At 46.2% G+C, this 14807-nt stretch overlaps 1 protein-coding gene across 2 annotated transcripts in view; it reads right to left on the bottom strand.

Annotated features, from left to right (window-relative positions):
* The window catches only part of LOC124797875 (protein stum), a 145900-nt gene extending 138308 nt beyond the window's left edge, over nucleotides 1-7592 (bottom strand). For both annotated transcript variants that reach the window (XM_047260967.1, XM_047260966.1), the window contains exons 1-2: nucleotides 7460-7592; nucleotides 3026-3155 (exon numbers count right to left, since the gene is read on the bottom strand). In XM_047260967.1, coding sequence (XP_047116923.1) covers nucleotides 3026-3104 — 79 coding nt within the window. In that variant the 5' untranslated portion in view covers nucleotides 3105-3155; nucleotides 7460-7592. The remainder of the gene's footprint in view (nucleotides 1-3025; nucleotides 3156-7459) is intronic.
* Between the last annotated feature and the right edge of the window lie 7215 nt (nucleotides 7593-14807).

The following is a 14807-nucleotide window of genomic DNA, read 5'->3' as shown; positions in this document are numbered from 1 at the left end:
GTGATACACTTTGTAAGACAGAGATAGTCTTTCGTTGCTTTTAGCGTCGTGACGTCTACTAATCAGTACTGGGTGATGCTTCTTTATCTGTGAATTCCATTCTGTTTCGTATGTGTAGGTTTTTATTAGGTAGGCTTGAGATCTGCTTTCCCCGGACTATTGGATTCAATTATGGGAGCTTTACATAGAGATCACGCTTTGTAACGAAAGTAACAAGGCCATGTGCCTAATAGGAATATGTGTCTGTTATACTTTTCAAGTATTAAAGTTATGTAACTAATGTCTGTCTAAAATGTTAATAGTAAAATCCAAAGAACTTCGGTTTAATGCTCCTTTTACACGCAACACATTTCTCTAACAATGATTACGTTAGTCTAGTCTCGTTTAACAGTTTTGTTTGTTTCACATTCATACTGGAGCAATCATTGCCTACTTTGTGTTTCGACATTAATTAAACAGACCATCGCTAATCACAGAAGCCCTTTTCATTCAAGTTCTACTTTTAGTACTGTATGTTTCTCCACGACAACCACTGATTCTAAACACGATACTGTTTCAACTACAAATCTCTTATTAATTACACCCTCGCATCTTTCTCGTGGATAACTAAAATTCTTGCCTTCTGCAAACCGACGTAACTATATAACTATTTGTTCTGCTTTATACCGCATATTACTTATCCGCGGCATGGCAGCACGCCCGTGCGGGCGTTGAACACCGACTCTTGCGGAAGATGGCGACTGAAAGATTTCAAAAATGGTTCAAATGGCTCTGAGCACTATGAGACTTAACTTCTGAGGTCATCAGTCCCCTAGATCTTAGAACTACTGAAACCTAGCTAACCTAAGGACATCACACACATTCATGCCCGAGGCAGGATTCGAACCTGCGACCGTAGCGGTCGCACAGTTCCAGACTGTAGCGCCTAGAACCGCTCGGCCACCCCGGCCGGTGGCGACTGAAAGACCAAAGGCCACTATGAGTGTAGGTAGTACTAACAGTGGAACGCCCATCATAATGCAACGGCCGCTCAGTTTCAGATGAAATTAAGACGGCTACAATGATAGAGATCAGGAACTAGGTGCAGTAGTGGTCACTAAAAATGGTGGAATTGTTGGCGAGCAGCTTGAGTGTCTTCAGTGTACTGAGGCCACGTAGATGGCTAATGAGGGACAGGAGAAGATCAACAGAAGGCTGCTAACAGTTTCCTCGACAACGTCGACAGACAACACGAAAAGTACAAATTCTTAGAATAGCTCTATTCAGCTGGATTGCTGAAGAGTTCCTTCCGTGGAACTGTTACACTATGTGATCTAAAGTATCAGAACACCTGGCTGAAAATGACTTACAAGTTCGAGGCGCCCTCCATTGGTAATGCTGGAATTCAATATGGTGTTGGTCCACCCTTAGCCTTGATGACACCTTCCACTCTCACAGGCATACGTTCAACCAGGTGCTGTAAGGTTTTTTGGGGAATGGCAGCCCATTCTTCATGGTGTGCTGCACTGGGGAGGGGTATCGATGTCGTCGGTGAAGCCTGGCCCGAAGTCAGCGTTCCAAGACATCTCGAAGATGTTCTATAGGATTCAGGTCAGGACTCTGTGCAAGCCAGTCCATTACAGGTATGTTACTGTCGTGTAACCACTCCGCCACAGTCCGTGCATTATGAACAGGTGCTCGATTGTGTTGAAAGATGCAGTCGCCATCCCCGAATTGCTCTTCGGCAGTGTGAAGCAAGAAGCTGCTTAAAACATCAATGTAGGCCTGTGCTGTGGTAGTGCCACGCAAAACAACAAGGGGTGCAAGCCCCCTCCATGAAAAACACGACCACACCATAACACCACCGAATCCGAATTTTACTGGCACACGGCGTTCATCGGGTATTGGCCATTTCCACGCCCTGTCATCGGATCGCCACATTGTGAACCCTGATTCGTCATTCCACACAACGTTTTTACACTGTTCAATCGTCCAATGTGTACGCTCCTTACACCAAGCGAGGCGTCGTTTGGCATTTACTGGCGTGATGTGTGGCTCACGAGCAGTCGCTCGACCATGAAATCCAAGTTTTCTCACCACCCGCCTAATTTTCGTAGTACTTGCTTTGGATCCTGATGCAGCTTTGAATTCCTGTCTGATCTGGAAGGATGTCTGCTTATTACACATTACGACCCTCTTCAACTGTCGGCAGTCTCTGTCAGTCAACAGATGAGGTCGGCCTGTACACTTTTGTGCGTGTTCCTTCACGTTTCCACTTCACTAACACATAGGAAACAGTGAACCTACGGATGTTTAGGAGTGTGGAAATCTCGCTTACAAACTTATGACAGAAGTCAAACCCAATCACCTTGCCACGTTCGAAGTCCGTGAGTTCCGCGGAGCGCCCCATTCTGCTCTCTCACGATGTTTAATGACTACTGAGGTCGCTGATATGGAGTACCTGGCAGTAGGTGGCAGCACAATGCAAAACGTATGTTTCTGCGGGGTGTCCTTTTGATCACATAGTGTAGCAACACAGACAGGGAGTGACATCCCCCCTTATGTCCGGTAGGATCTTTTCTAAAGCTGCTGTTCTTACGTCGTGTTACATAACGCGAGTACGATACCATTTCTACTAGACACGTAAGAGGGACCAACAAATCGTACAGCTTCATTTACTGTGTTGCCATGGGCGCGTCCGAAGACGATAGCTCATTTTTGCCATTTTGACACGTCTGTTCATCGATCAACTGCGCTGATACTACGCAACACAGTAACACTTGCAATGACACACACACACACACACACACACACACACACACACACACACACACACACACGAGCGTGCGCGCTACTTTTCCGTCACGACATATGTCTTTGGTGGAGAGTCACGTGGTTTTAATCTATAGCGCTCCTAAGCGCTACTTTGTAAATTTAAAGGAGCTATTATTTTTTTCCGCTGAACTTATTCCCCATTGAGCACAACACCGCTCATGGTGCAGTTAAAATTCTAGAACGTAATATTATCAAAATGTGTAAGACGTACCCAGACCAGGTATGATGACGTTGCAGACGAGGCAGAACCAGGCGAGCGGCACGGGCAGGATGGGGATGGCTGCGCGCATCAGTGACGTGTGCTCCACCAACGAGGGGTCGATCTTGGGGCCCGTGTCCAGCTGCGGCACATCAACACCGCCAGTTATAACAGCAGTAAGTGCCTAGGAATACTGAGCTCTGTTGCAATTTCTTGTATCGTGTCACTCTCGACTTTGGTGCCACAAGAAAGTCACAGAGCTATCACATTTGAATGACAATTTTTACGAAGATTATTGGTTAAAATGGTCCAAATGGCTCTGAGCACTATGGGACTTAACATCTGATGTCATCAGTCCCCTAGAACTTAGAACTACTTAAACCTAACTAACCTAAGGACATCACACACATCCATGCCCGAGGCAGGATTCGAACCTGCGACCGTAGCGGTCGCGCGGTTCCAGACTGTAGCTCCTAGAACCGCTCGGTCACTCCGGCTGGCTGAAGATTATTCATATAGCAATACACTGAAGTGATAAAAGTCATGGGATAGCGATATATATGCTGCTACGGTCGCAGGTTCGAATCCTGCCTCGGGCATGGATGTGTGTGATGTCCTTAGGTTAGTTAGGTTTAATTAGTTCTAAGTTCTAGGGGACTGATGACCACACCAGTTGAGTCCCATAGTGCTCAGAGCCATTTGAACCATTTTTTTGATAGCGATATACACGTATACAGATGGTATAAAAGGCAGTGCGCTGGAGGGGCTGTCATTTGTATTCAGGTGATTCATGTGAAAAGGTCCAGATGTGATTATGGCCGCACCATGGGAAGTAACGGACTTTGAATGCGGAGTGGTAGTTGGCGCTAGACTCATGGAACATTCCATTTCGTAAATCGTCAGGGAATTAAATACTCCGAGATCCACAGTGTCAAAAGTGTGCTGGGTATACCAAATTTCAGGTATTATCTCTCGTCACAAACAAACAGCGCAGTGGCCGACGGTCTTCGTTTAACGATCGAGAGCAGCGGCGTTTGCTTAGAGTTGTCAGTAGTAAAAGACAAGCGGCACTGCGTGAAATAATCACAGAAATCAATGTAGGACGTACGACGAACGTATCCGCAAGGACAGTGCTTCAAAATCTGGTGGTAATGGGCTATGATAGCAGACGACTGACGAGAGTGCTTTTGCTAACAGCGCGACATCGCCTGCAGTGCCTCTTCTAAGTTCGTAACCATATCAGTTGGTCCCTAGACGACTGGAAAACCGTGGCCTGGTCAGGTGAGTCCCGACATCAGCTGGTAAGAGCTGATGGTAGGGTTCGGGAGTGACGCAGACCCCGCGAAGCCATGGAGCCAAGTTGTCAACAAGCCACTGTTCAAGCTAGTGGTGGTTCCATAATGCCGTGGGCTGGATGTTCGGCTACTTTGAAACCGTTTGCAGCCATTCAAGGACGTCACGTTCCGAAAGAACGATGGAATTTTAATGGATGTAAATGTATGTCACCGGGCCACAACTATTCGCAACTGGTTTGAAGAACATTTTGGAGAGTTCGAGCGACTGAATGGTTTGGCCACCCAAATCACCCGATATGGATCCCATCGAACATTTGTGGGACGTAATCGAGAAGCCAGTTCGTGCATAAAATCCTGCACAGACAACACTTTCGCAATTATGGACGGCTATATAGAAAGCATATTTCTGCAGGGAACTTCTAACGACTTATTGAGTTTATGCCACGTCGGTTGGTGCACTACATCGGGCAAAACGAGGTCTGACGATATGGTAGGGGGTATCTAATGAATTTCGTCACCTTAAAGTATTGCATGAAGTATGTTTATATTACAACAACACAGCGGGTGTGAATTATCGTGTTTCTCGATTATCCGTGAGTACTTCCGAGATTTTTGAAAAAAATAGAAAACTAGGCATGAAGCGTTCCGTTGTAACCAGAAGGAATATTTTCGTTTATAATCCGCTTTTGTGCGAGGGAGACAAAGTGTTGTCTGCCTGAATACGATGCGGATTCCACATCGCGCTCTGATAATCGAGAAATTGCTGCCTGTATACAGAGGGTTGAGGTGTAAGTGCAGATATAGCGATCAACCGTAATATGTACCCATTTCAGTGTGTTAGCTACCCCGCGAACAGATCACGTAATTTACTGTCTGACATTGTCTGCACAGTCATAAACGCACGCCTAAGTGGACTATGTCTGTCAGTAGAGACTAAGCATTTAGCGTCCACTCTTGTCCATCTTCTGGAGTACTGCTGCGCGGTGTGGGATCTGCATTTCATAGGACTGAAGGAGGAAATCGAAAAAGTTCAAAGACGGGCAGCTCGTTTTCTATAATGACGAAATACAGGAAAGAATGCCACGGGTATGATACGTGAATTGGGTTCAAATAATTGAAAAAAGCCGTTTTTTGTTACTGCCGGATCTCATTATAAAATTTCAATCACAAGTTTTCTCTCCGAATGCGAAAATATTTTGATGGTGGCCATCTACAGAGGGTGAACTGATCTTTGTAATAAAATAAGAAAAATCACAGCACGCACGGCAAGATTCAAGTGTTAATTTTTCGCGCGCGCTGTTCGAGAGCGAAACGATAGAGAAATAGCTTGAGGGTAGTTCGATCAACCCTCTGAAAGGCACTTAGCTGTGAACTGCGGAGTAGTCATGCAGCATGCAGACGTATGTGTAGGGAACAACCTCCATAGTACCTGAGGGAGCTGTAGAGGGTAAAAATTGTAGGCAGAGACAGTGAATGGACTATCCAATAACTAACTGAAGATGTTGGGTGCAAGTGCTTGTTCGAAGTGAAGACGAGTTGAAGATGAGGGGAACTCGTGGCGTACGGAATCAGATAAATCATAAGACTGATGACCTAAAACAAAGTCATACGAAACAATGCGTGGACACCAGTCTTCTGCTCAAGAAGTTGTTAAATCCTTTTGAACAACATATTTTTGGTGTATCAGTATCAGGGAGGGAAAAAGATTACCACAGTTGATTCTAACACTTGGAAAATGTATAAATTTCATTGGTAAATATTTTGAGATACAATGAGACCATTTGTGCCACAGAAATGTTTTTTTATTTTCATTTTTTTTAGATAGGCGTAAATGGGGGCTCGTTAGCGCGGACTTACTCATTCCAAGTTCAATAACCAGTTATTATACGAGGGGCTTTCCATAAGTAACGCAACATGTTTTTTCCTTGATCAATTTCAGTTGAAAAAATTGGGAATTTGTTGGGGATATTTCCACTTCAGCGGCTATAATTCACGAATTTCCGTTAGGAGTAGCCTTCAAAATGGCGTCTGTAATGGAGCTGCGTTCCAAGCAGAGAGCTGTCATCGAGTTTCTTTTGGCGGAAAGCCAGAGCATAGCAGATACTCATAGGCGCTTGCAGAACATGGAGAGAGACATGACAGTGAACAAAAGCACGGCGAATCATTGGGCGAGACGTCTGTCATCATCGCAGCAAGATCGCGCAAAAGCTGTACGATCTCCCGCGTGTCGGGCGGCCGCACACAGCTGTGACTTCTGCAATGGCGGAAACTGAAGAACGGCTTCAGGATGTTCGTCGCTACAAAAGTGCAAACGAACATATCCTTCGCCATGGCAACCCAGGGCCTCACACAGGTCAGCGCACCCGAGAGAAGCCCACAAAACATCACTGGGCTGCCAGATTAAAACTGTGTGCCGCACCGAGACTCGAACTCGGGACCTTTGCCTTTCGCGGGCAAGTGCTCTACCATCTGAGCTACCGAAGCACGACTCACGATCCGTCCTCACAGCTTTACTTCTGCCAGTATCTCGTCTCCTACCTTACAAACTCGCAGGAGAGCTTCTGTAAAGTTTGGAAGGTAGGAGACGAATTACTGGCAGGAGTAAAGCTGTGAGGACCGGGCATGAGTCGTGCTTCCGTAGCTCAGATGGTAGAGCACTTGCCCGCGAAAGGCAAAGGTCCCGAGTTCGAGTATCGATCCGGCACACAGTTTTAATATGGCAGGAAGTTTCATATCAGCGCACACTCCGCTGCAGAGTGAAAATCTCACCGTTGGACTGTTCCTCCTCATTCACCCTACAGCCCGGGTCCCACACCTTCCGATTTCCACCTGTTCGGCCTAATGAAGGATGTGCTTCACTGGAAGCTGTACGAGGATAATGGGGAAGTGATGCAAGAAGACGTTGGCTGCGATGACGTCCAGTTATGTGGTACCGTGCAGGCAAACAGGCCCTCCCAATAAGGTGGCTTAGGGTCGTAGTATTGAACGGAGATTATGTTGAAAAATAGAATTTTGTTGCCAAAAAAGTGTGGAATAATATGGTGTATTGGAATCCTGAATAAAACTAACCTACTTTCAGAAAAAAATGTGTTGCGTTATTTATTGAAAGGCCCTGGCAGAGGTTAGGTTGAAATGAGTGTGGAGCGGATACCTCGTGGGCGTCGCCGACGCTGCTGGTCTTCTTGGAGAGCTGCGAGGTGCTCTTGCGGTGCTCGAGGCGGCCGCGCTGCGGCTGTTTGGGGGCGCAGCAGCAGCAGCGGCAGCGCGAGCCCGGCTGGCAGCAGACCGCGTCCAGGCACAGCAGCGAGCGGCAGCAGCGCCGGCACCGACCGCGACACCCGCCGTCGACCCCGCCGGCCGCCGGCCTCCCGGCGGCGCGACCCTCTGCACACGCAACAGCTGACGCTGTACAACACCAGGGGTGCCACGTACTTACAAGGGAACCTCCCCATCGCACCCCGCTCAGATTTAGTTATAAGTTGGCACAGTGGATAGGCCTTGAAAAACTGAACACAGATCAATCGAGAAAAAAGGAAGAAGTTTTGTGGAAAAAAATAAGCAAAATATGCAAACTGAGTAGTCCATGCACAAGATAGGCAACATCACGGAGAACGTGAGCTAAGGACCGCCGTGGTCCCGTGGTTAGCGTGAGTAGCCGCGGAACGAGAGGTCCTTGGTTCAAGTCTTACCTCGACTGAAAATTTTACTTTCTTTATTTTCGCAAAGTTATGATCTGTCCGTTCGTTCAATGACGTCCCTGTTCACTGTTATAAGTTTTGTGTCTGTTTTGCGACCGCACCGCAAAAGCGTGCGATTAGTAGACGAAAGGACGTGCCTCTCCAATAGGAACCGAAAACATTTGATCGCAAGGTCATAGGTCAACCGATTCCTCCACAGCGAAACACGTCTGATATATTCTATACGACACTGGTGACGGCATGTGCGTCACATGACAGGAATATGTTGTCGGTCCACCTAACTTGTACACTTAGCGAATGGGTAAAAAGATTCTTCTATCTTGCCCGATTTAGGTTTTCTTGAGGATGTGATAATCACTCCCAGAAAAGTGATGAAAACATAAGAGTTTGTCACATAAACTGAAAATAAAAAATTAAACTTTTCACTCGAAGGAAGACCTCTCGTTCCGTAGCTGCTCACGCTAACCACGGGACCACGGCGCTCCTAAACTCCCAGTGTCCTTGATGTTGCCTATCTTCACATGGATTACTAAGTTTGTATATTTTACTTATTTTTTTCATAGTTGCACACAACTTCTTCCTGTTTTCTCGATTGATCTGTGTTCAGTTTTTCAAGGCCTATCCACTGTGCCAACTTAAAACTAAATCTGGGGGGTGGGGGGTGCGATGGGGAGGTTCCCTTGTGAGTAGTCCATGCGCAAGATAGGCAACATCGAGGATAGTGTGAGCTCAGGAGCGCCGTGGTCCCGTGGTTAGCGTGAGCAACTGCTGAACGAGAGGAAGTTGGGATGGCCACTGAGGCACTAGAGAACGGAAATGCGTTCCCAGGGCACTACAGTTCCCAGAAGCGTTTGCGATAAGACCCAGCTGTTCCACACTTCGGCGGCGAATGCAATTTTCTCCTTTGAAGGCGACTGCCGTTAAGCCACTGGAAGTCTCTACGTGCACTACTCGCCATTAAAATTGCTACACCACGAAGATGACGTGCTACAGACGCGAAATTTAACCGACGTGAAGAAAATGCTGTGATATGCAAATGATTAGCTTTTCAGAGCATTCTCACATGGTTGGCGCTGGTGGCGACACCTACAACGTCCTGACATGACGAAAGTTTCCAACCGATTTCTCACACAGAAACACCAGTTGACCGGCGTTGCCTGGTGAAACGTTGTTGTGATGCCTCGTGTAAGGAGGAGAAGTGCGAACCATCACGTTTCCGACTTTGATAAAAGTCGGATTGTAGCCTATCGCGATTGCGGTTTAACGTATCGCGACATTGCTGCACGCGTCGGTCGAGATCCAATGACTGTTAGCAGAATATGGAATCGGTGGGTTCACCGACGGTGATACGGAACGCCGTGCTGGATCCCAACGGCCTCGTATCACTAGCAGTCGAGATGACAGGCATCTTATCCGCATGGCTGTAACGGTTCGTGCAGCCACGTCTCGAGCCCTGAGTCAACAGATGGGGACGTTTGCAAGACAATGACCATTTGCACGAACAGTTCGACGACGTTTGCAGCAGAATGGACTATCGGCTCGGAGACCATGGCTGCGGTTACTCTTGACGCTGCATCACAGACCGGAACGCCTGCGATGGTGTACTCAACGACGAACCTGGGTGCACGAATGGGTAAACGTCATTTTTTCGGATGAATCCAGGTTCTGTTGGCGACATCGCGGTGAATGCACGTTGGAAGCATGTATTCGTCATCGCCATACTGGCGTATCACACGGCGTGATGGTATGGGGTGCCATTGGTTACAAATCTCGGTCACCTCTTGTTCGCATTGACGGCACTTTGAACAGCGGACGTTACATTTCAGATGTGTTACGACCTGTGGCTCTACCCTTCATTCGGTCCCCGTGAAACCCTACATTTCAGCAGGATAATGCACGACCGCATGTTGTAGGTCCTGTACTGGCCTTTCTGGATACAGAAAATGTTCGGCTACTGCCCTGGCCAGCATATTCTCCAGATCTCTCACCAATTGAAAACGTCTGGTCAATGGTGGCCGAGCAAATGGCTCGTCACTATACGCCAGCCACTACTCTTGATGAACTGTGGTATCGTGTTGAAGCTGCATGGGCAGCTGTACCTGTACACGCCATCCAAGCTCTGTTTGACTCAATGACCAGGCGTATCAACGCCGTTATTACGGCCAGAGGTGGTTCTTCTGGGTACTGATTTCTCAGGATCTATGCACCCAAATTGCGTGTAAATGTAATCGTATGTCAGTTCTAGTGTAATATATTTGTCCCCTGAATACCCGTTTATCATCTGCATTTCTTCTTAGTGTAGCAATTTTAATGGCCAGTAGTGTATATTTGTATGACTTCACCTCCCTATAACCAGATCCGAAAACAGGCCGCCATGGTGCTGCTCGGCCACTGAGAATATTCGTTGCCTTTCCCTCCAAATCTTCTTATCTAGTCAACTGAGTCTTTTTCGCCACCATGATTAGGAGAGAAGGGTTCGATCAATGAGTAGAACTTGACTAGCAGCCGATACCAAGCTCTTGCATGTTAAGATGCGTACTACTAGGAAAAATCGGAAAGCAACGCACAATAATTGCATCTGGAATGTTTAAGTTTCACAGCCATATAGTTTGAAGTTTGCGCTATAGAGGATATTTTGTTTTCATGTGCAGCTCTAGCGAGAGAATTTTGACCTACGAAACAAACATGGGGCACATGCTACTGCAGTCAACTTGCGAAGAGCAGCGTAGTGTGGTTGGATATTTATGGGCCAAAGGACGTAAACGGAGCGAATTTCACTGGGACATGCGTGGCGAGCATGAGGACGACTGCAAGGATCATAGCCGTGTCTCCAGCTGATGTGCATTCTACCAAGAGGGCCGTATACCTGAGTAATTCGCCACGCTCTGGGCGGCCGGTAACAGCTGCAACCCCGCAGAGCGTCGGAGCCATCGACTGCAGCAATTTCGTACGGCCGGCGTGGGCAGCTGCGAACCTTATTGCATCAGTTCAACATTTCCTACTGCGTGGTGTACGATACTGTTCATGACACACTGAAATTTCGCAGTTTATGCTCGCTGTGTGCCCAATAACCTGACAGAAAACCACAAGGGCCAGCGAATGATGACCACCTTGGATCACTTAGCGTGTTACGCCGCAGAAGGACATCACTTTCTGAAAGAAAGTGATGAGTCGTGGGCGTACCACTACACGCCTGAAACCAAGCAGGCCTCTACGGAGTGGAAAAATGTTGACTCCCTAGCACGAAAAAAAATTCTGAGCAACTCTTTCAGCTAGGAAAGTGATTGTAACAGTGTTCTGGGATATGCATGGTGTGTTTTGGTGTATTTGGCTGAACACAGGACCACTGTGAATGCTCCAGCCTCTAACTTTGGTTAAGTTGCGTCTTGTCCTGCGTGACGACGAACGCTTTGCGATAAACGCGGAAGTGAAATCAGCAGTCCGCAAGCAAACGAACTTCTATGAACAGTGATATTGAAACTGGCACCACGATGGGAGAAGTGAGTTGAGAACCTTGGTGACTACGTAGAAAAATTCTTACCTATTAAAATTTTTGGTAACAAAGTTATTGCGCGTTACTTTCCGATCTTCCCTAGTATAAGCCAAAACTGGAACATTTCTGCAGGCTTCCCCTGTATTCGCGTAAATAAAGATAATTTCTCGTCGGTCACTGTGGCAGTGGCTGGGTGTTCTCCCCTTCCACGTAGAGTTTCTCAAAAAGTTGGGAGTTAGTTTTAGGGGGAGGATAATTTCGGGCACATTTATTGGAGAAGCCGTCTGTAACATTCGTGATCCAGAGGGCGTCGGTGGCAGCCATTTTCTGCCACCACCTTTTCTGTCCTTATCTGGGACTGACTGGCGCTGTCCGGTGCCCGTCTGCGGAGTTTGGAGTAAGTGTTGCATATCGTTTAGCGCTGTTCACTTTCTGAACAATTCACTATTTGCGGAATTTGCTACGCAACTTGTGCTGCTTTATTAATTGTATTGTTTAGTGGATCATAGGCTTTTTTTATTTTTCAAAATGTTCAAATGTGTGTGAATTCCTAAGTGACCAAACTGTTGAGGTCATCGGTTCCTAGCCTTACACACCACTTAAATTAACTTATGCTAAGAACGATACACACCCATGCCCGAGGGAGGACTCGAACCTCCGGCGGGAGTGGCCACGCAGTACGTGACACGACGCCTCAAACCGCGCGGCCACTCCGCGCGGCCGTTTACTTTTCATTTGCGAGCTACACAGATCAGAAAAGCTTGTAGCATTTCCTAAGCAGTCTTCCACGTAGATGCGGTACCTCCCCACAGTGTTGGCGGGACATTCATGGTTAAACTGAACTTCTAGAGAGCCTGTGTTTCAGTACATTGGGTGACTTTGTGCTCGTCGAGTTGAAGCAATTTCTCAGTCAACATTACAAAACTTTATGTTTATTTCATTGCTAACTTATTCTCTGTCGTTTTGATATGACATGTGTGGAGATCTTAGGGTAAATAAACGATTTATTAAACTAAAAATTGATTTGAATCTCAGAATCAAGCTTTTGCTACAACTAGTCCTAGTTTGGCAACCCTCTAAAAACAAATATAATACCTGCATTTCCAATTTGCTTGTCTTACTGTGACAGTGTTCCATTGCAAAGCAAGTACCAAACCGTTTTGTTTTAATACTATATTTGAGAGTATTTTGATCTGTGGTCGTGACTTACGATTTACGAGCATTTCACAGAGTTCGCCACAAATGCGGTAGAGGCACGTTGGAGAAAGAAAGTAAGACTGACAGCACAGATACCACTCATGTCGACCTCAATCTAGGATAATCATAATAGGAATAGTTCAACCTTACAATTTCATATCAGAGTGAAGACCTTTCTGAATGTGAAGAACACCTAACAAACAGCTTGACTCAGCTTTATTTATGTCTTAAGACATTACGACTTAGACCTAATGTTTCCAAAAGAGAAGTATGTCTTTTCCACCTCTCTTATCGTCTTACATCGGCAAAAATCAGTCCACGGTTTGCTCTCTTCCCACAGTGAAATACAGGATAAGCCAAAATTGTTTGGCATCGCATTAGACGTGGCGCTGAGATACCATAAATACCTTTCCATCACAACTAAGAAGGTAGAAACAAGAGTCAACTGGGAGAGGAAGCTGACAAGTAATACATGGGGAGGAAATACATCAGTTCTTCGAGGAGCATCTCTTGCGTTGCCATACCCTGCAGCAGACTGTTGTGCACCAGCGCTCATGAGAAGAGTGGCGACATTTATCTGAAAGCAGCGATGAGAACCATTAATGGCACCGTCAAGTCTACAGCTACCAGTACTTTCGGGCACTAGTCCAGTTCACTTTCGTCGAAAAGTGGCTATTTACGACCTTTGTCAGCAAGTGTCTAAAAATGAATCACTCCCGTTTCACACAGATTTATTCTCACTGCCTGGGAAACGCCTCAAATCAACACGAACTATGAAAAGAAAGTCCAAATGTGCTCGACTGGGTTCAACTGGGACGCTGAATGGAAAATTGAGTGGTAAGCCACGAAAACCAGGAACCGTGATCTTATTGACAACACAACTGTTCAAGTTCTAGGCTTTCATCATCCTAGGATGATGTGGATACAGCTAAATAGATTCAGGAATGGAGAAGGTACGGTATGTGCAAATACAGTATGCACAAGTGAGGCTTTTGCACTGTGTACATGTGACTGTGACTGATAGTAAACGAGTGTCCTAACAAAAGTTTCCCTGGATTTAGTCTTCTGATATTGTGTACTTGGGCCGTTGAATGTTTATGTAGTGCAAATAGTCGCAGCTGTATACCTTTCGGTTAAATATGTATAGCAATTTTGTTTTTGTTAAGGACATTGATGCAGAAAATAATAATAAGCACAAGGGGGAGGGCATGTACAAAATAATGTGGCTAGACGCAGAAACGAATTACCGTCTTGACCGCTGGGCGAGTCCATTCCTTTGTTCCTAAGGCGTGGCCGCCTCAGTCGTATGTCGCCTGCTGAGCTTTACCCTATTATCACTGGTGAGTAGTTCATATTTTTTGTTCCTTGGACCTATGAAGCCACTGCACTTGCGTTGCTTCACGAATTTCAGTGATAGTCTTCTCAGTGTGTGACCACGTAAGATGTGGTAAAACTATCAGCGTTTCGGCTACAGGTGCAGGCAACTTTCATCAGGGTCACCCTGATAATGGCTAGATTAGATTAGATTAGTTTTTCGTTCCATAGATCCGTGCTGAGGAGATCCTCGTGGATGTGGAACATGTCAATTTTTTTAAGCTGAAATAACAATACTAATAGTATGAGTATATACAATACATAATTTTCTTAAGCCTGTTATAGTACGCAAAACGTCGATATCACACAAAGACTTGGATATACACGTAGAAAAATCTTACTGAAATGGGCTATGCCCGTGAAAGGCTAGCCTCATATTTTGTTTCAAGAGGTTTGACAATTTCTGCACCATTATGAATGTTGCAGATACGCAGTTCCATCGCGCATTGTTCGCCTACACTGTCTATATAGGCGAATAACAACTTCAATAGTCACTGCAGTGGCCGTAGTCTAGTTATTAGGAATAAAATCGTCCTTAGTGGCGTCCTGTCTCTAGCACAGAAAAGTAGACGTTTTCTCCGATTGTTCCAAGGTGTCTCAGGGAGGCAGGCTATGTGATACTGTTGTCGATCCGTTTGTCGGATGTGGACGTTAAGCTCGGTGTTATTGCAGAGGAGTAGGCTATGTACTGGCACTGAGTTCTATTGTGTCCCATCTCTCCATCAAATAGCACAAAC

Source organism: Schistocerca piceifrons, chromosome 5 (assembly GCF_021461385.2).
Source record: "Schistocerca piceifrons isolate TAMUIC-IGC-003096 chromosome 5, iqSchPice1.1, whole genome shotgun sequence".
In the NCBI taxonomy this organism is placed as follows: domain Eukaryota; kingdom Metazoa; phylum Arthropoda; class Insecta; order Orthoptera; family Acrididae; genus Schistocerca; species Schistocerca piceifrons.
The sequence above is the reverse complement of the archived record's forward strand: the minus strand, read 5'-3'. Positions and strand labels throughout refer to the sequence as shown.